We start from the raw sequence: 22,541 nt of genomic DNA, 5'->3' as shown, positions 1-22,541 counted from the left end.
TTACCAAGTTAAGAGTCCATCGCATTTAAGGAAAGTTAATAGCATGGTTAGAGTATTGGCTGATTAGCAGCAGGCAGCGAGTGGGAATAATAGGATCCTCTTCTGGTTGGCTGCCAGTCTTCAGCATGGGCTGGTTTTTGGACCATTTTTTAATGATTTAGATGATGGAATAGGTGGTTGTGTTGCTAAGTTTTCAGATGATACAAAGATTGCTGGTGGGGCAGGTAGTGCTGAGGAAACAGGAAGGCTGCAGAAGGACTTGGACAGATTCAGAGATGAGCAAGAAAATGGCAAATGAAATACACTGTTGGAAAATGCATGTCATGCACTTTGGTCAGAGAAATAAATGTGCAGACTATTTTATAAGTTGGGAGAAAATCCAGAAATCTGAGATGCAAAGGGACTTGGGAGTCCTTATGCAGAACACCCTAAAGGTTAACTTGCAATTTGAGTTGGTGATAAAGAAGGCATATGCAATGTTAGCATTCATTTCAAGAGGTCAAGAATATAAGACCAGGGATATGTTGCTGAGGCTTTATAAGGCACCAGTGAGGCCTCACCTTGAGTGCAGGTCCAGAGCCATCAAATATTCTTCATACGATAGCCCTTTCATTCCCCGAATCATCCTCGTGACCTCTGCTGGACCCTCTCCAAAGCCAGCACAATTTTTCTTACATAAGGAGCCCAAAACTGTTCTGTTCTGAAACCTTCTGAATGTTGAAAGGCCGAGACAGAGTAAACATAGAAGGGATGTTTCCCATGGTGGGGGAGTCAAGAACAAGAGGGCACAGCCTCAGGATAGAGGGGCGTCCACTTAAAACAGAGATGTAGAGAAATTTCTTTAGACAGAGGGTGGTGAATTTGTGGAATTTATTACCATAGGCAGCTGTGGAGGCCAGGTCATTGGATGTATTTAAGGAGGAGATTGATAGGTTTTTGATTGACCATGGCATCACAGGTTATGGGGAGAAGGCCAGGCAGTGGGGCTGAGGTGAGAAGAAGGGTCAGCCATGATTGAATGGTGGGGCAGACTTGACGGGCCAACTGGCCTAATTCTGCTCCTATGTCTTATGGTCTTATATTGGTTCATGGCCTCTTCTACTGCCAGACACGCACAACCCTCAGGTAGGAGGAGCAACACCTCATATTCCGTCCGGCTAGCCCCCAACCTGATGGTAAGAACATCAATTTCTCTAACTTCTGCCAATTTTTCCCACTCCCTCTTTCCTCACCTTCCATTTCCCTCTCTGGCTCACCTCTTACCTCTTCTATTCTTACCCAGTCCTCACCTCTCCCGATGCCCCTCCTCCTTCCCTTTTCCCATGGTCCACTGTCCTCTCCTAACCGATTCCTTTTTCTTCAGCCCTTTACATTTTAAGCTTATCACTTCCCAGCTTCGCATTTCATCTCCATTCCCCCCTCCAACTGGCTTCACCTATCACTTTCTAGCTTGTATTCTTTCCTCTTCACCCATCTTCTTATTCTGGTTTCTTCCACCTTCCTTTCCAGTCCAAAACATCAACTGTTCTTTCTTTTCCATAGATACTGCCTGACCTGTTAAATTCCTCCAGCATTCTGTATGTGTGCCTCTGAACACCAACACCTTTGATCTCATGCCATTTTAAAAAGGTGTACTATTTTATACCCAAACAGATGACCTCACATTTCCCCAAGTAACCTTTCAACTGCCTTGTCCATGCCCCTTTACCTGACAGAATCTCCCCCACTGTCCAATGCTAGCCAGCTTTGTATCGCAGTAAACTTGGATATATTGCAGTTGACCTCTTCATTCAGATCACCTATATAGTTTGTGAATGGTTGGAGTCTCAGCATGGATCCCTGTGGCAACCCACTGGTCACAGCCACCCAAAGACAATCAATTTATTCCGACTTTGTCTTCTCTCTTTAGAGAAAAGGGCTGAGAGAGCTGGAGGATTGCCCAGTGGATAAGATGCAGTTGGTGAGGTCTTGAGGAGAGGTGGGAAAGAAACCAACGTACAATGTTTGAGGTTGACAGAGTGGTAACATTGAGATGATTTTGAGGATGTGGAACTGATAAGAGGAGGCTGCAGACACAGTTAATTAAATATCTCAATCTTTCTTAGCAAAAATTCCGTGAAGGTGTAGAAAATGAGAGATCTTAAAAAGACTTGATTCTAAGATAGAATACAGTTCCTTGAATCATAAGTAGATTTAGCAGGAGAAACCAGGACTTGAGTGATCGCAGGCCTGGGGCTGAGAACTGCCTCATTCATTAAATGTTGAAGAATGTTACTTTGTGAATGGAGGAAATGAGAGCACGATGCTGGAGGAAAGACATGAGTTGAATAGGACAAGAATGGAAGGAATATAGAACTGAGGTTGGGGTAAATGAAAAACTGAAGACAGTTTTTAATGGGATTGAAAATGTTTTAATCCTTTTCTGGAACTGCAGGAATTCTGATTAGGAGGGGAAAAGGGTTGTGGGGAGATGGTGATAAAAGGATTTGATCATACCTGGTCTTAAAGTTCAAATTACATTTATTATCAAAGTATGTATACTTTATACCACCTTGAGATTTGTCTCCTTTCAGGCAAACACAAAACAAAGAAACCCAGTAGAACTCATTAAAAAAAATACCATCAAGCATCCAATCTGCAGGGGGAAAAAAACAAATTGTGCAAACAATAAAAGTAAGCAAATAACATTCAGGAATGAAGTTCACAAAAGTGAGTTCAAAACCACAAAGCCAGTCACAGTCGATCTGGGAGCCAATTAATTGCAGGCCACGGCCTCAGTTCAGTGCAGAGCAGCAAGTTGAACATCAGTCCATCACTTGTCTCTGGACTCAGCCTTTTCAAATTGGCCCGATACATAAATCTGCCAAATGGCAGGTCATTCCTCGCCCTCAGACCTGCGCCCTGCCACCTCGATACACTCTCGGGCCTGGAATCCATCACCCCGATTCGGCCTGGCGCTGAAATCAGTCAAACATCGGCTTGTTTGTCGCTCTCCGGACTGGGCCCCACCGCCTCGGCTCTGCCGCTTTGAATTACCTCCAAGTCCATTTCAGCACCCTAATATTGGCTCATCCCCTGCTCTCGGGCCTGCACCCTGCTGAAACCCAGTCATATAGTACGACCATATGAAATGCTAGTGTTAAAAGAGATGGCTCTGAATATGGAGAGGTTGATTAAGGGAGGAGAGCAGTAAACTCAGGAGAGAAATTGATAAATTGAGGTAAGGTTTGAAATCTTTAGTTGAAAAGTCACTGGATAGCAAAAAGCAAAGAGTTGAGATATCTTATGGTCAACTTTTGTTACCTGTATGAGTAGTAGAACAAGGACTTTATATGTGACAAGAGAAGTGGAAGAAGATGCCATGCTCTAGGAAGTAGAGTGCCAGAGGGATTGGATTGTACTTGGCAATCTCCAAAATATGACTGCAACATTTTGAATGAAAGAAGGTAGTGGGACGTCACAGCAAGCAGGGAGGTATCCTTTAGCAGAAGGTTCAATTAGCCATCTATTATTGCTTCCTTTCGCTAGAGATGAATACTTCCAAATAGAGTCATAGAGTACAGAAACCAGCACTTTGGCCCAACTAGTCAGTGCTAGTCAGAAAGATAGCTCTTCATACTCCCTCCCATCCACGTACCTATCCAAATTTCTCTTAAATGCTGAAATCGAACCTGTGTTCACCACTTCTGCTGGCAGGACATTTCACACTCAGCATCCTCTGAAAGAAGAAGTTCCCCCTCATGTTCCTTTAAACATTTCACCTTTCACCAATAACCCATGACCTCTATTTCTAGGCTCAACCAACATCTGGAGAAAGGCTGCTTACATTTATCCTGTCAATACCCCTCATAATTTTGTATACTGTCAAATCTCCCCTCATTCTATGCTCTAGGCAATAAAATTTTAACCTTTCCCTATAACTCAGGTCCTCAAATCCCAGCAACATCCTTGTAAATTTTCTCTGTCCTCTTTCTGTCTTATTGATATTGTTCCTGTAGGTTGGTGTACATTAGGTGTAATGATTTCAAAAGCAAGAAACTGAGTAAAGGCAAAAGCAAGAAACTGAGTAAAGGAAACTAGAGGTAATTGTAAAGTCAATTAGAGGGAGGAAATGGACAGGAATAGAAGTGATGGAAAGAGTGTAGATGGAGCAGCAACTAAAATTGATATGAGCAGGCAGAGGAGAGTGAAGTTCTTTCTGCTTGACGTGGGAGGGGGTGATTAAAATGGAGGCCTGTAACTTTGAAAGGCATCTTTTGCATGCACTTCTAAAATCTTTTTGAAGCTAGATTGTGACATCTGCTCAGATGAAGCTAGATTCATATATGTGTAGCTGGGCTACATCTTAACTTACCCACTTAACTCCCTGGGTGTCAAAACATATGTCTGAATAGACTCAATATCCCCTTAAATATGTATGGCCTTTCAACTTCTAGGGGCTGCTGTTTAAATTAGTATTATTTTCCCACAATATAAAGGCCTCCTGCGTATTTTTAAGTTTCCTGTTTCGAGTGCAAGTCTCGATTTATGTGCCAAACCTTATACTCCCCACATTGACCTTCATCCCTCTGCAACTCCAACAGAGAGCGGGGGAGTGGGTGATGTTAATCTCTTCCTCAGCAACATTTTTCCATTTTCCTTCTCTACTGCTGCCTTCCTGTGTGACTGTTGAAGTGACCATTTACTTAATGCCTCTGAAATAGAGAGACAGTTAGCCACAATATTTAACAGTCATATATTTTCTCACAGTATTTTCAGTTCTTGCTTTCTGTAACTTCCTCATTATTATAATCAATGCAAATGCATAGTTTCAAACCACAAATACTCAACGCCAATACATTTCAGAATCCTCTGTGAAAAATAGATAAGTAAAAATCCAGCTGTTCCATCCAACCTACCCCACAGCACCACAATACTGAATGCATCATGGTGCGTGCTCTCCTCACCCACCTGTAGATATGTAACATTCTGCACAGACAATAAATCAATTATTAATTATTAAAATGAATAATGAGAAAGACTTTAATGGGAAAACAAATTTGGGAAATTCACCACACTTCCTCTTAGATAACTGAAGTCCAACAGGTTACGTTGTTCTGATTCCCTTTCTAGAATACAATTCTTTTTATTTAAAGTGACCTGCAGAGAATAGGCCCAGCTCTTCCTTAAAGGATGGTTCAATTCTCTATTTATGCATAAGACTTATAAAGTCGATAATCTGCGATATCAGTCTTGCTGCACAACAAAGATCTGAGAAGGGCATAAGAGGGATGCCTGTCAAAGGTCTGGTCCCTTCTTCTCCAATTCCACCCCACCCAAAATAGCTCACCTATTCGACACAACCAGGTGTAACTTCACTTTATCCTGTGCTCAGGTAAAAGTGTTCTAGTTGCTGCTCTAAACCAGACTCATAAAATCCATTTTTATCCATTTCTCCCATTGGTTTACTTCCTTCTCACTCCTAGAATTATCCTTGACATCATGACTTTATTTATACCTCTGCTCATGAAATTACTAGCCCAAACTTGCAATACACAGTTGATCTACATTTCTGTCACTTCTTCTTGCTTGGTTCCCTGTTAGATGAGCCCGGAGCAGTTCCCTGTTAATCACTGCACATCACCGAAGGGCTCACAGAAGCATATTGTCACACTTCTTGGGAAGCCTTTTGAATGGAGATACACAGACAGCATCTGCAGTGCACATTTTGTATACCAGTTGTTGCTCTTATCACTGTGCACATTGATTTGTCTATAAAGGTTACATTAGGATCAAGAAAATAAGATGGATCACAATTCAGCTTCAAACATCAGTGAAAAGAAGATGTAATTCCAGTTAGCGGAACTTTTCTGAGTGTCATCATTCACTGAGTGTCAAAGATTAAAATGCAATCTCAGGAAATGTCAATGTGTGGGAAGAACTGACAAATATTAATGCTAATCGGAAAGTTATATAAATCATTATTTTAATTGTGATAAATGCTAGTCAGGCTGTGCTCATTGAAGTAAAATTGCCTAAACTGGAAATCTAAAAAGTTTGGCATTCTAATGTTTACTATCAATCTCTGTGTAATTAAAACAATTTTTTTGAGTTTTTATTGTATTATGTAAAAATGCAAAAAATATATTTAGAACATGCCTGATTTGAATGACTTTTGTCAATACATTTTGGTGAGGAATATGCTTTAAAACTATTGTACTGTGGATCAGAATGAGAGGAAAGATTGAAGATTGAAAATGACATTGGGGCCAGTGAGTCTTACTTCAGTGGTTGGTAAGTTGCTGGAGAAGATCCTGAGAGGCAGGATTTATGAACATTTGGAGAGGCATAATATGATTAGGAATAGTCAGCATGGCTTTGTCAAAGGTAGGTCGTGCCTTACGAGCCTGATTGAATGTTTTGAGGATGTGACTAAACACATTGATGAAGGTAGAGCAGTAGATGTAGTGTATATGGATTTCAGCAAGGCATTTGACAAGGCACCCTTGCAAGGCTTATTGAGAAAGTAAAGAGACATGGAATCCAAGGGCTCATTGCTTTGTGGATCCAGAACTGGCTTGCCCTTCTGTGATTGTAGATGGGTCATATTCTGCATGGAGGTCGGTGACAAGTGGGATCTGTTCTAGGACCCCTACTCTTTGTGCTTTTTATAAATGACTTGAACGAGGAAGTGGAGGGATGGGTTAGTAAATTGGCTGGTGACACAAAGGTTGGAGATGCTGTGGATAGTGTGGAGGGCTGTCAGAGGTTACAGTGGAACATTGATAGGATGCAAAACTGGGCTGAGAAGTGGCAGATGGAGTTCAACCCAGATAAGTGTGAGGTAGTTCATTTTGGTAGGTCTAATATATTGGCAGAATATAGTATTAATGCTAAGACTCTTGGCAGTGTGGAGGATCAGAGGGATTTTGGGGTCCGAGTTCATAGGACACTCAAATCTGCTGAGCAGGTTGACTCTATCATTAAGAAAGCATACGGTACATTGGCCTTCATCAATCGTGGGACTGTGTTCAGGAGCCAAGAGGTAATGTTGCAGCTACATAGGACCCTGGCCAGACCCCACATGGAGTACTGCGCTCAGTTCTGGTCGTATCACTACAGGAAAGATGTAGAAACCATAGAAAGGGTGCAGAGGAGATTTACAAGGATGTTGTCTGGATTGAAGAGCAAGCCTTATGAGAATAGGTTGAGTGAACTCGGCCTTTTCTGATGAGAGGCATTGATCGTGTGGATAGTCAGAGGCTTTTTCCCAGGGTTGGAATGGCTAGCACGAGAGGGCACAGTTTTAAAGTGCTTGGAAGGAATTACAGAGGAGATGTCAGGGGTAAGTTTTTTTACTCAGAGTGGTGAGTTCATGGAATAGGCTGCTCGCGATGGTGGTGGAGGTGGCTTTGACTCCTGGACAGGTACATGGAGCTTAGAAAAATAGACTATGGGTAACCCTTGATAATTTCTAAGGTAAGGACATGTTAGGCACAGCTTTGTGGGTTAAAGGGCCTTTATTGTGTTGTAGGTTTTCTATGTTCTAAAATAGTTGTGGAAGAGGTAGATGAGAGGGTGGGAAAGGGTTGATAAGAAAAGTTACGTCCTAGATATGAAAAGGCCATCCAAGATCAGTTGCTGAGAGACTTGGATGGTATTTTGATTTATCTGTTATCAACAGCAACTTTGAAATTGAGGAAAACAGGGATCAATATTTTTACCAATGTGGTAGGGTGAGCTTTAGAAATAAATGCTAAAGTGTGAATTGTAAATCTATATTTTTGTAAAATGTTTCTTAATGTACAAAGTGATCTCAAATTAATCTTGTATGGTAGCATATCAGTAGCTAGTTTTACTCATCAATCTACATTATTTTCAATATGGTTCAATCACAGCCAAAACTTCATCCCTAAGTGCCCATGACAACCTAAGTTTTACCTAGTTCGAGTTCTTGTTGAATATTTGGAATATGTGGCATGAACAGCAGTTAAATTTTGCAAAGCCTCAAAAATATATTGTTTTACAGAAAATATGGGATGTATGAAGTCAAAGAACTTCTCGGAAGAACCAAAAGAACTGAAAGAAAATCGAGTACGTAAATCTGAACCAACTATTTATGTGAGAGATCCAACATCCAATACACAAGTGCCAGTAAGTAGAGAAGTGAAGGGAAAGCCTCATTGCAAAAAGCCAGGCAGATGCATGACTGACCTACTTAAAAATTCATTGTCCCAATTCCAAACCTATGAATTATAATTAATGATTTTACTTGATTTTATTTTATCTACCAATTAATTTTCCATTACTAATAATCAGAGCTATATATTATTTAATGCATAGTTGATTCACATATTAAAGTATTCCCTTCATCTAAGCATGCCTACTCCATTGAGATATATATTTATCTAAATTCTGTTTCACCAGCTTCACTGGTGTTATCTCAATCAAAATGTGCCCACAAATTGTTAAATGGCCTCCGTGATATAAATATTATAACTATCTTGACTCTCCCCTCTTGACTACAAGGTGGGAAACAAGTTGTACCATTTTTCAATCCACCCATTTCCTCTGTAATGCCATGCAAGCACTTTAATCTGTGGCTGCACCTTCCACTGTGATTTTTAAAAAAAGGCCTAATCCCAAACAGCATTCTGTTTGGTTAAACATGTTCCAGGACTTTGACACCACTTACCATGCCATTCTCCAGTGGGCTTTCATCTTGATCAAATCATTGCAGATAAAATGAACTATGCCATTCAGCCCCTCATGTCTGCTAGCCCAGTTAAAGTGATGATGTATCTGACTGGAGCTTTGTTTCATTTGAAGTTTCAAATCCTTTGATGCCATTCAAGAAAAACAGTTTTACACAGTTTTCTTTGCCTTTTGGAGGAAAGAACTTCTCATCACTTGCAGAGAGTATGCTGCTTTATATTCCTCCATTGTGAGTTGGATTTCCTTGTCTTCACCCTGCTCCTTTCTTCTTGATGCCTTTCCATTACATGAAATAGGTTTAGAGATTTCATTCCCAAAGTTAGTACTCATGCCATAGAATGAGCATAGAGCCACATTAATAAGTCCAGTTACTTCATTGCCATGGGAATGTGCAGTGATTGCACTGGATGTGTTGCATGACCCCAAGCTGTGTCTGTGGACTATGATGGATGTGTTGTGGAAGGAGGGTTTGTTTCCATTGATCTCCTTCCCAAATCATAGTCATTTTCCTTCCTCCTGCTCTCTGAGGAGCAATGTGCTTGGTCTAGGCTGCCCATGGGAGTCAAGATCATTGACATCCTGAAGAGCCTACCTCCAACTCATTGCTCATTAACCTATCCCAGTCTGCCGTGCACTAGGGCATTAGGGAGGACGCTGATGTTTTTACCTTAGCAAGATGGACTTTGGCTCATTCTAGAACTGAGGCCATCAGTTTAGAGGGGACAAGGATTTGCAAGGACTGCAGACTTCCCATAGGCTCAATGATGTGCCATTTTCCAGGAAACTTAGGCTCCATTCAAAATCCAGCCCTCTACATTTATCAGCCACTGTTTTTCAAAAGACTTGATCATGTCTTCTGACTCTGTCTATGCACTGCTGACATTTATAATGATGGATAGCTCCACTGGGACCACCACTGTAAACACCATTGGGTGTGATTCAGGGATCTCCACAGGGATTTCTGTTCTGCATTCCAAAGAGTGTTTCGATGCATCATTGTCTTCCACTGCACCCACAACAATCTTGCCATCAGGCAGGATGGACCTGGTCAATGTCATCCAATTTTCCGCTCCCACCTCTCCCCTTCTTGCCCAAAACAGGAGAAAACCAGGTGTTCAATAGCAAAGTGATACACTTTGATGCCAACGTGACTGAATAGAAATTCTTTTGAGGACCCTCCCCCTCTCCTGCTTCCATATCCAAAAAGGCAAGTAATAAAATATACATTATTTGCCTTTAGTATTCAATTGTCAAGGTCCTATGGTAGGAAGTTTACAGCTTGATTTCCAACCCCTGTTGCCATTGTATTAGAGCCAGCCTGCAATTAACTCTGAATGCCATAATCATTGTTTACTGTAAAATCTACAAGCTTGCACAAAACTTGCCATGAGAATGGGCCTGCTTTCCTCTGTGGTGCAAAGCTTCTGTCTGGCTTCTACCAGCATGCCCACTGAGTAGGACTTAGCCTCCATCATCTATTGCTGCCTGCCAATATGATCTGCAACCCTTTGAGCTGTGCATCCAGGACGGATTTGAAATATGTCACTTTCCTTGACAGCAATTGGAATTTACCAATAATACAATGAGCTTTTCCATGAGGATCTGTACAGGCATTCCCGCCTACACTCTACTGTCTTGATTCTCATCGGAGCTTTGAAGAATAGACTGATACACTGCTTCTCTGCATTTCTGTGACCTAACTGCCAGGTAGAAAGACAAGCCTGTTTGACAGTGGTGGTATTAGCCTAGTGGCGTCAAGAATATGAATGCAGTATTTTCCTCACCTTTCTCCTGCTCTATGTGAATGTACCCCTCAAGGGAGATAGGACTGGCAAGTTACTAGAAGTATGAGTCTGTCAAATTATACAGAGCACTGCTGTTTAATTTCTTTAGAGATTTATTGTAGTAACTTTTTGAGTATAGCAATTAAATGATTATAACTCTAGTTCTTCAGTGCCCCCATCAAACTTGATCACTGAAGCAGAGCAAGGTATGCTTTGGGAGGGGAAAACATTTTTCCTCAATTGTCTGCATTTCTCTTTATTTTAATATAATCATGCACCCTTGTTTTAATTTGAAAAGCAATGCAGACAGAATTGTATTTTCTATGGAATGGAATTAATGCATTTACACCAGATAAACATATAAAAGCATGCTCTTGTTTCTTCTGTATTTTGAATGCTTCTCATGCATGTGATATGGATAAACTATTCAGATGATCCATTTGCAATATCACAAGATATAATGATTTCTTAAGTTCGAGCAGAGCTTGTGAGCAGCTTGCTCATTACTACATCGTTTGAAGCTAATAATCAATTGATTGCTTTGTATATTGAAATGTGCGAAACAAAATCCAATGATCATCATCTGATTTGGGGAAGTGGTTTGAATTAATGAGCTGCACCACTTTAAACATTTTGGCATTCAGAATATTGGCATTCTTGAATAACAATATCTTGTTGCAGAATTCAAAGAAGGATAGTCATCTTTTACCTGGGCAGAAGTTTCAGAAATTTGAAGGTAAACTTGTATAACAAAAAAGCTTTCAGTGTGGATAATTGTTTTTTGATGTGGAATGAAATTAATAACTTGCCTTTTATATGTCTGAGCAGAGACTGATGGCAAAGTTGTTATTGCCTTATATCCATACGATGGAAACCATGATGATGATCTGACTTTCAAAAAAGGTGAAAAACTAAAGGTGCTTGAAGAGTAAGTAGCTATTTCCTCCTTCAGTTAGACTTATCTGCAGGAAGAAAATAAGGAGCATTGACATTATTTTCGTCGGTCTGTAATTCTGCTGTCTTGCTTTTTGCACACTGTCCCTTTCTGCAACATAAAACATGGTGGACAGAAAGTCAATTCTCTCCATACCCAAGATCCAGACAGTAGTAATTAGTAACTGCGATTAGAGCAATTGTATTCTTGGAAAGGGGAATGTGGGTCAAAAGTGGAGTACTTACTGAGGTATTTTAACAATTACTGTATGCTGCGTCAGTAGCTTACCTACCGTCATGCACATCCAAAGTAATAAAGTAGAGTTTCAATAACACAGAACCCTTGGGACTTTGCCGATTTTCCAGATAATTGGATGTACTCCTTTTCATGCCCAAATGCACATATACTTCATTTTTTTAAACAGTTGTATAATAAATTTTCCAATAAATACTACAAGTTTAAAGGGAGTGGAAAAAATATGAGCAAAATGGCCCCCAAGTTGGGTCCAGTCAAAATCCTACCAATATTCCTGATCCCAACTCCAACTCTGGCTCCTGATAAAGGGTTTCGGCCCGAAACGTCGTCACTACCTCCTCCCATAGGTGCTGTCTGGCCTGCTGAGCTCTGCCAGCATTTTGTGTTTTTTATTTATTTCCAGCATCTGCAGATTCACTCATGTTGCCTCTGGCTGAGGACTCTACTTGCATGCTGCATTCAGCTCACAGTCCAGACTACACGTACAATAGATGCTGGATTTCTAAATCATCAAATATCTGTAATATGGAATCTGCTCTATAATTTCTGAAATTGTATTTCAGTTTGTAACCAAAATCATTTAGCCTATTATGACCACCAGCTCATTGATAATTTAATCCAAAACATCCTTTGCTTCACCATTGTCGACAAGCCTGGTGCTTCAATCATGCTTCAGTAAGAAATGGTAGAAATGCACCCAAAGTGCAGTGAGATCTGTCTTGAATGAGGTCCCTTGCTGGTGAAACTAATTCTCAGGAATATGTATATGCTAATAATACTGGAGTATAGTGACATCTTGCTCCAATTATATTTGACCACAGTGACACCTGCATCGGAAATGCTGTGTATGGATCTCTTGACATTAGAAGGATGAGAGGTTGAAATGAACAAATTTCCAAGAGGGTTCTGTTACTAAAAAGCAAAAAAATAGTCATAGCAAAGAGATCCTACAGTCAATCAAACTGATGAAAATTCAGCAAAATGGGTTATGTTCTTCCACTAAATGGGAAGAATGATTTTGGTGAACGTTCCTACTATCAGTGAAGGCTGAGTGCAAAAATGAGGCGAAAACTACATCAGCAAGTTAGATTGTCCAATGCTCTCCTCCTGAGAGCTTGGACTAATTCAATAAATTATTTTTTAAAAAGAGCATAGAGAACAGAAAGAGGGAATGCCTGCTCTGCATTAAAGGCTGTTTTATTTTAAATCAGGGCAATGTTTCTACACTAATCTATAAACTTTATGCAAACATCTATTGATAGGCCTTGAATTTACTGGCAATCTCCATATGCCTCCCAGCTAGAAAATTCCAAAGATTCACTTCTTTCTGGGAAATGATTTTTTTTTTCTTATTACTGATCTTAAATAGCCAGTCTACTATTTTATTAAAGTTTCTAGACACCATGGCCAGGGGAAATATTATGCCTACATCTAAAGTCCTCCTGGAAGGATATGAGAATATCACCCAGGCATTAGCATATTTTAATATTCTTCCAGGACTTTAGATATAACACTCAGAAGCAAAAGGCAGAACAGACAGGGAAAAGTCCCCGCCTTAAATTGACCTCCCAAGAAAAGCTCTATCTTCATTATAGGAACAGTAGCACTGGGGGAGTTCCTTCACCATAAGGACAGTAATGGTCTAAGGCAGCTCCCCATTGCCTTAATGATAATGAGGAATGGATGTTAAATGATGGCCTTGTCAGAAGTTCAGATGAAGTACAACGACTGTGTGGAATTCATCTTTCCTCATTGAGGCCCTCCACTGACTGGGATTGACCATGGACGTTGCGATCCTGCTGTCTGTGATATGCAAGGCGGTATGATATGGAGAACAAGCTTCGCCCATGTAGCAGACTCCCCCCTCCGCACAGCAGATGAATTCAAAGGAATGGCAGAGGCTGATACAATTTGGCACCAGTGGCGTGACAGGCATTGCCAGTCAGCCTTGAACTCATTGTAAGACAGCCTTAGGGACTCCGGCTCCGGATTTTTCCTCGGGGTTCACTCAAATAGCTTCCCCTGTGAGAGGGTACAGCCACAAGGCAGCAGAGTTTTGAGTCCTGCTGAAGGGTCTCGGCCCAAAACGTCTACTGCACTCTTTTCCATAAATGCTACTGGCCTGCTGAGTTCCTCCAGCAATTTGTGTGTGTTGCTTGGATTTCCAGCATCTGCAGATTTTCTCTTGTTTGAGGGTTGACATCAGAGTTTTCCTTCTCCTAAATAAGCTGCCAACTATGGATGACAAACCCCATCTGCCTAAAGTGACTGATTTTAGGGTAACACACACAAAATGCTGGTGGAATGCAGCAGGCCAGGCAGCATCTGTAGGGAGAAGCACTGTCGACGTTTCGGGCCGAGATCCTTTGTCAGGACTAACTGAAAGGGAAGACAGTAAGAGATTTGAAAGTAGGAGAGGGAGAGGAAAATGAGAAATGATAGGAGAAGACCGGAGGGGGTGGGGTGATGCTAGAGCTGGAAAGGTGATTGGCAAAAGGGATACAGAGCTGGAGAAGGGAAAGGATCATGGGACGGGAGGCCTAGGGAGAAAGAAAGGGGGAGGGGAGCACCAGACGGAGATGGAGAACAGGCAGAGTGATGGGCAGAAAGAGAAAGAAAAAAGGAGGGTGGAAAAAAACTAAATATATCAGGGATGGGGGAAGAAGGGGAGGAGGGACATTAATGGAAGTTAGAGAGGTCAATTGTCAAATTGTCAAATCAGTTGTAGCCTGTCTGAATGATTACCGTCCCGTTGTCCTGACCCCCATAGTGATGAAATGTTTTGAATGGCTTGTCAAGCCTCATATCACAGCCAGCCTCCCCTCATCGCTGGATCCTCTACAGTTTGCTTATCGTCCAAATCGCTCTACGGAGGATGCAATATCCACCACACTGCACACAGTTCTCTCTCACTTGGACAACAAAGACACTTATGCCAGAATCCTGTACATTGATTTCAGTTCAGCGTTCAATACCATCATCCCGCAGAGACTAGTGGAGAAACTGTCGCTGCTTGGCCTTAACACTGCCATGTGTTGCTGGATTCTGGATTTCTTGACAGAGAGACCACCTTCAGTCCGTGTTGGCAGGAACATCTCTGACTCCATCACACTGAGCACTGGATCCCCACAAGGCTGTGTGCTTAGCCCATTGCTGTTTACACTGCTAACACATGACTGTGCAGCCAGATTCAAGGAGAACCTGATCATTAAATTTGCTGATGATACCACAGTGGTGGGACTCATCAGCAAAAATGTACGGGGAGGAGGTTAAATACTTAGAGAGCTGTTGCAGTGACACCAACTTGATGCTTAATGTCACCAAAACCAAGGAGATGATCGTCGATTTCAGACGGTCTCAGCCTGAGCACACACCCCTCAGCATCAGCAGCTCCACAGTGGAGAGAGCGGAAAACATCAAGTTCCTTGGGGTGCAGATCTCGGACAATCTCACCTGGTCCAGGAACACCACTGGGATTGTGAAACAAGCCCAGCAGAGATTGCACTTTCTGAGGAAGCTTAAACAAGCATCACTCCCCACTAACATCTTAACTACGTTCTACAGAGGCGTGGTTGAGAGTGTGCTGACCTTTTGCATCACAACCTGGTACTCCAGCTGCAGTGCTGCTGACAAAAAAGCCTTGCAGAGGGTGGTTAGGGGAGCAGAGAAGGTTATTGGGGTCTCCCTACCTTCTGTCCAAGACCTCTTTCAGAGTCGATGCCTCCAGAAGACACGGTACATCATTAAAGCCCCTCACACCCTCGCCATGAACTGTTTGTTCTTCTGTCATCAGGTAAACGTTACAGGAGCATCAAAACTAAAACCACAAGGCTACTAAACAGCTTCCTCCCACAGGCAGTCAGACTGCTAAATAGCTGCTCTACCTGACTCTGCTTTGGACACTTTTAACTTGCACTGGACACTTATAACTTGTTTTTAACTGACATGTGGCTGTTGAGTTTTACTATTTATTGTTATGTTTATTATTTAGTGTTGCATTTGTTATGTTATGATTGCACTGTTCCGGGGAAATGCTGTCTCATTCTGCCCTGCAGAGCTGATGTACGGTTAGAATGACAATAAAGTTTTTGAATCCTGAATCAATGTTCATGCCATCAGGTTGGAGACTACCCAGCTGGTATATAAGGTGTTGTTCCTCCAACCTGAGTTTGGATTCATTTTGACAATAGAGGAGGCCATGGATAGACATATCAGAATGGGAATGGGACGTGGAATTAAAATGTGTGGCCACTGGGAGATCCTGCTTTCTCTGGCAGACAGAGCATAGGTACTGGCTGGGTAGCCTCCAACCTGATGGCATGAACATTGACTTCTCTAACTTCCGTTAATGCCCCTCCTCCCCTTCTTACCCCATCCCTGATATATTTAGTTTTTCCCCCCTCCTTTTTTTTCTCTTTCTGCCCATCACTCTGCCTGTTCTCCATCTCCCTCTGGTGCTCCCCTCCCCCGTTCTTTCTCCTGAGGCCTCCCGTCCCACGATCCTTTCCCTTCTCCAGCTCTGTATCCCTTTTGCCAATCACCTTTCCAGCTCTTAGCTTAATCCCTCCCCCTCCTGTCTTCTCCTATCATTTCGCATTTCCCCTCCCCCTCCTACTTTCAAATCTCTTACTACCTCTCCTTTCAGTTAGTCCTGACGAAGGGTCTCGGCCCAAAACGTCGACAATGCTTCTCCCTATAGATGCTGCCTGGCCTGCTGCGTTCCACCAGCATTTTGTGTGTGTTGCTTGAATTTCCAGCATCTGCAGAGTTCCTCGTGTTTGATTTTAGGGTGCCAGTAACCCGCCTTTGCCTCTTCTCCTGTCAGTAGAAACACCCTCACTGGGTCTAGTAGATGAGCCACACATGAAAGCCAGGAGCTGGACTTGGTTGTCAGAGGCTATTTGAGGTGCACACCATTTAATAGGTAGTGGGAGCTTGTCCACACTACCACCCCCCCCCCCGGCTATAATCATGTTAAGGACCCTTTTGCTGATTGGGAACCAATTAGTTCTCAGTTTGAGGTTGAAAACAGTTTAGTTAATCCAGCAGTTAACAATACTAAATGAAAGTACTATTGAAAGAAATAAATTACACTGAAAATCCAGTACAAATAAAAAAAAGTGGTGAGATTAGTATTTCCAAATTTTAGAGTCTTTATTATTTCACTGGAATATGTTCACACTGTCAAATTAACTAGGAATAAACCCAATTCCATTCATTTCTTTCAGAGGATATCCCTGCGTTGCTGCTCTCTGGTCCAGGTGGAGGGCTCACTCTAAATTTGGTTTTGTGTAGAATGTAGAAAGGCACCCTAGAGCCTTTGTTTCTTCAGCAAACAACTATTTAGTTCTGTGTGCCTTTCATCCCAACATTAACATCACAGAAGCCTGAACAAATTGCCTGACAATCTGTGCTGTTTGCTCAGAAATGGCTTGCTGGTTTTTTTGTTGTGTACTGCCTCTGATGACTGAATAATTGCTTTTCACAATTTGTTTGCACTCAACTGTTTTCCTCTGTATTTTTCATCTAACATAATCTCACTAATGATGTTGCCTGTCCACATGATGATACACTAGACTATTTGCATTTATTCTAGGAAGTATGGTGCAATCTAATTTACTTTATAATGACATGTATTGTGCTCAGCACTGCCCAATGGCTGCACTAATCCTTTGTGGCCCGGAGGTCTCACTGGCTCAGGCATTCGACAAAGCATGGATTGGCTCTTGAGCAGTGACTAGGTCTCAGGCAGGAGAACTGGAGACTTGGCCCCAGGATAGTTTGACCACAGACATTTCCCTGCTCAGTTGAAATAGATTTAAATTTTAAAATAAATTATTTTAAAACACCTAATATCAATCAATTAAAGAAATAAATATACAACAAAATAAACAAGAGCATTTAAATTTGCATCTTTGATGAAAATTATCCTATCCAAATGAATGGGATTGTGAATGAAAGCTATGACTACCATGATTGGTGTGAGGCTGAGTTTATCTATCCCATATCGCAGTAGTGAGTCCAAGAAAATTGGAGTTGTTCTATTAAAAGGCATGTCTTGCTTACTGTTCATGGAGGGAAGGCAGGTTTCTGTGATGTGAAAGATCAAGTTGCACCGGACCTGACTCCTATACAGTACTGTAATTCTTCCCTGAAATCACAAAAACTAACTTGCAAGCAGTTTTTTTTTGCCAATGTGCCTGCAGAGAGTAAATGAAAGTAAAACTGTTGTACAAAGTCTGGGTGGGGTTACAAAGCTGTTGGGAAGTGAGAACAAAAGAAAAGCAGGAAAAATATCTGTTCCTCATTCAAATTCAAAAAATACACTGACCTCAGATACCATGACTAGTAAACCCTGGCAAATTAATTAATTCTGAGCTGAGAATGTCACCCTCATCTCATCATTGGCTAGATTTATATTCCATGGAATTAGGAAAAGAACAATGGGTGAATAGTTAAGAAAGTTCAGAATGAAAAGCAAATTTCACAACTAGTATCACAGAATCAACTAGATTGGTGGTAAAGTAAATCTGATTCATTGATACCCCTTGGAGAAGGAAATCTATTGTCCTTATCCAGTCTGGTCTTTATTAGCTTGCTTTCTCATGTATGCCAGTTTTGTAGTCTTTGGGGCTTAGAAAAATGAGTGGTGACCTCATTATAAAATGAAGACCCTAAATAGACAAGGCAGGATACTTGTTTAGATATTTCTTAAAATCAAAACACATAGGAACCCCTTCTCACAGAGGGTGATAAATGTTTGAAGTTCTCTATGTAAGTCAACCAAAGAGGCTATCTCATTCAAGATGAGATAGATAATTATTTTTGAAAGATGGGCAATTGAGGGCTAATGGAACCTTGCACAGAAGTGGAAATGAGACCTCAGATAAATCAGCTCTGATCAGATTAAATGGTGCAATAGGTTTGCAGGGCGAAATGACCTGAATCTCATGTCTATTCTATTCTTATGTCATGGTGTAAAAGACATTAATTTCAAGTAACTCAATATTGCACTGGTCCACTTGATTTAAAGTAGGTGCACAATTTATCTTTACAAAAATAATCAATAGAAAAATGGCATCTTCCAGTTATTTGAGCAGGGTGTTGTTAGTACTTTTTCTATAGCTCACTTTATTGAGCCATTCACTAAAATCACTCCAGTACACAAGTTTCATAACTCATATCAGATTTGTTTGGGTCAAAACAGAGGTGATGATCCCAATGCATTGATTCTGCTTTTAAATACCTTTGCAAGTCTGTCCTTGCCTCCCATGTACAGCAGGAGCAGATACAAGTCGTTTTGCTTTTTCATACTGTGCTGTATCACAGCATCTACAAACGGGAATTACAAAGGCAAATGGCACCTTTTACTGTACAAGGTCGCGTGTTCTCTGGAAAATTGAGCAAATTTTGTCCCAAGCCAGACATGCACTGTTTCACATGCAGTGACTTCATCTGTGATTTCCAATCATCTACCCATGCTTAAAATTGCTGATTGATAAATTTTATTAATGGGCTGCAGAGTGGGGGGGGGGGGGGCACTCTGTACCATCTGCTTTGATGCCATGACTTGTACACATAGTTGGAAAAGAGGAAGAGAAAAGATTTGACACCCAGTTATTTTAAGAAAGCATGAAACTGGCTTAGCCACTTCCTTCCCTAACTCTCAAAGTGCTTTAAAGTTCTGACCATAATTTTTTGTTACTTCTCCTAATCCTCCTGATAGCATTTGTCATGTACTCCCAAAATTGATGTGCATTTTATTATGCTAAAGGTAATTCAGTATTAAAAACCCTTGTAGGTGTAGGGAACAGCAGCCTTGTTAGTTCTTATTCACTGTTGACCCACTTATTCCAACATTCAAATATGTGTGATTCTACATATTTAAATATACGTATACAAATAGATGCATATGCACATAAACTTTCGTGAGATGTCAGGAATTTCCTGACTAGCAACGTATTTCCTTTTGACACCAGCTGACTTGTCAAATGTCGGTATATCACATGGGTTTGATCTCTAGCCATTTGAATGCTGTGCTGAATCATGTCCTTTTCTTCTTCATAGAAATAAATATTAGAAAATAAGCCTTTCTCAGAGACTATCATCAACATTATGTATTTCACTTTGTAAATCCCTACATAATTTGAAATCGAAGTTTAGAATTGCACCAAAAATAACAAAACCAGTAGATATTTATCAGAAGTTGTTCAAGGATGTTGACAGTTTTTGTGCACAGTGCAATGTTTTATGGGACCATTTGATCAAAAACTCAGAGTTTGCTCTGTGTGTGGGTGGCAGTTCAATGGAGTGAGCATAACAACTTGAGTCTCAACATGGTCAAGACCAAAGAGATTGTGGACTTTAGGAAGGTGCAAGCTGACCCACTCCTCACTGCACATTAAAGGGCTCGTCTGTGGAGAGAATTAGGGGCACCGAGCTTCTGCAAGTGCACATAACAGACGGTATCATCTGGTCCCTCAACACCACCTCTTGGGTCAAGAAAGCACAGCGGTGTCTCCACTTTCTGAGGAGATTGAGATGAGTGAGGCTCCCTCCCACCCCACCAAACAGTCTAAACCTAGTTTCACAGCAGCCCCACTGTGAGTGTCCTGACCAACTGCATCACCATCTCACCACCTAGTACGGGAACTGCAAGGCACCTGACTGCAAGTCCCTACAAAGGATAGAGAGGACTGCTGAGAAGATCATCAGGGTCTCTCTTTCACCCATCAGAAATATTTATCAAGAGTGCTACGCATGCAGGGAACTTAGCATTATCCATGAGCCTTCCCATCCATCCAACAACCCCTTACCATCAGGCTGAAACAATAGGAGATGGCTTCTTCCCCAAGCTGTAAAGGCACTGAACTCGCTATCACCACCCAGGTTCCATCACGTATGACATCCCAGTAGCATTATATTGTTTACATTTTTACTTGTCTCAGAAATGTAACTTATTATTTGTTAATTTATTTGTGCTAATACTGCCTTGTGTTGTGTGTGTGAGTTCTATGCAGTTACACACACCTTGGTCTAGAGGAACATTGTTCTATTTGGCAGTATAAACGTGTACGGTTGAATGTCGATAAACTGAACTATTTGCATCATAGTAGAAATGTCCCCACACTCGCAGTGACAATAAAACATGTTTTAATGTCACTTTTTCAAATGAAAGGTGCAGGTTCCTTATGGCAAAAGAAGGCTTTCATGAAACTGGGACCTGGCTTGCTACAGCTAAGAAGGAAATCAGTGGCACCATGGTTGATTTTACAAGGGAATCCTTTTAAATCTTTCCCTTGATCCTTGCTCCAAACCTCTTTCTACCCACACGTATGTTTTCAGTTACCACCACTTGCTACCACTGTAGTGTGAGGAGATAATGATAATGTAGTAGACTAGCCATTCCTACATTTTTGTTACCTTGCCATTTCTCCTATGACTTGTGATGCTAGAGCCTTGCTATGTTACTTGGCCAGAGGTCACAGTCTAATTATGGTAGTAGATTTATAATAGAAGTGACCAGACACACCACTTGAAATGTCTAGTAGGTTGCTGTAAAGCTGTGAGAAACGTTCCACACATCTTGACATCTCCTTATTCTTGTCAATGAGATTCACTTCACCATTGCAGAACTTGAGGGTGAATTTAGTGCTAGTTGGACCAAAACTTGCTTCAGGCTGCTCAACCTGACTATTAGATTTCCGTGTCTGAAAAAACAGTATGTATCGCTGAAGGTTAATCTCGCATTTACTTATGCATAAAATGGTACAATCCATGTCTTAACACTTAACATTGTGCTACACTATTATTTCTCTTCCAGGCATGGTGAGTGGTGGAAAGCCAAGTCCTTAGCAACTAGGAAAGAGGGATTTATTCCAAGTAATTACGTAGCAGTGGTCAACACGCTGGAAACTGAGGAGTATGTTGTTACTTTTTTGAACTTCAAGAAAGTGCAATTCATTTTTGGTTAACATTACATGCAAATTATATGTTCACACTCTTGTTATTTTATAGGTGGTTCTTTAAGGATATCAGCCGCAAAGATTCAGAAAGACAGTTGTTAGCACCTGGAAATAAACCTGGTTCATTCCTCATTAGGGAGAGTGAAACATCAAAAGGTATGACCATAACTTTGTCTGCAGTTTTCATATCTCACTGAGGAAGCACATTTTAATGTTATTTTAACACAATATGACTTGTGTTACATATAACCTCTCTTTTGTCTTGTTTATTAGGTAGCTACTCACTGTCAATGAGAGATGCTGACCCTCAAATGGGTGATGTGGTTAAACACTACAAGATTCGATGTTTGGATAATGGAGGATTTTACATTTCTCCTCGAATTATGTTTACTGACCTGAATCAGCTAATTAAACATTATCAAAGTAAGTGATAACAGATAGTGTATTTTATAACTGCAATGTTACTGTATGCATCTGAAACAAATCCAAGGCTTGAAATAATTATTTAAGTAGATAAAATTCCAAAATGTGTTTGCCCATTTTTTTTGTTTGAACTGAAACATGTTCATTTTGTTTCTAATTTGCCCATCTATTCTTGGCTTGAATACATTTTGCTCATATAAAATCCGAAAGTTGGCTAAACCATACTCACAGATATCTGATAGACTGTCGAAGATGTCAGACAAAATTCACACTGGTGAATTTTTATATTTACTAACTTTCAAATACAAAGTTTTCAAATGGTGTTGTTAAAATATATGCTTTATTTTAAAGAATGTAAGTTTAAAAAAACAGTAATGTACTAGATAATTAAACTACCTTTATTTTAATTTAAATTGCATTTAAATAGGTTACCTGAAATAATCATTTCCATAGTAGCTATTCCTTTCCATTGAAGTGAATGGGGTT

General features: G+C 40.9%; 1 protein-coding gene across 6 annotated transcripts in view; it reads left to right on the top strand.

The window, feature by feature from the left end:
• lyn (LYN proto-oncogene, Src family tyrosine kinase) overlaps positions 1–22,541 on the top strand; it is a 94,005-nt gene that overhangs the window by 22,496 nt on the left and 48,968 nt on the right. For 4 of the 6 annotated variants that reach the window (XM_073042175.1, XM_073042157.1, XM_073042165.1 and 1 more), the window contains 6 exons: positions 8,009–8,133; positions 11,160–11,214; positions 11,307–11,406; positions 21,491–21,589; positions 21,685–21,788; positions 21,906–22,055. In XM_073042175.1, coding sequence (XP_072898276.1) covers positions 8,014–8,133; positions 11,160–11,214; positions 11,307–11,406; positions 21,491–21,589; positions 21,685–21,788; positions 21,906–22,055 — 628 coding nt within the window. In that variant the 5' untranslated portion in view covers positions 8,009–8,013. The remainder of the gene's footprint in view (positions 1–8,008; positions 8,134–11,159; positions 11,215–11,306; positions 11,407–21,490; positions 21,590–21,684; positions 21,789–21,905; positions 22,056–22,541) is intronic. The other 2 variants (XM_073042183.1, XM_073042148.1) reach the window with 1 other exon arrangement.

Source organism: Hemitrygon akajei, chromosome 1 (assembly GCF_048418815.1).
Source record: "Hemitrygon akajei chromosome 1, sHemAka1.3, whole genome shotgun sequence".
NCBI classification, from domain to species: domain Eukaryota; kingdom Metazoa; phylum Chordata; class Chondrichthyes; order Myliobatiformes; family Dasyatidae; genus Hemitrygon; species Hemitrygon akajei.
This window is presented reverse-complemented; position numbering and strand designations above follow the sequence as displayed.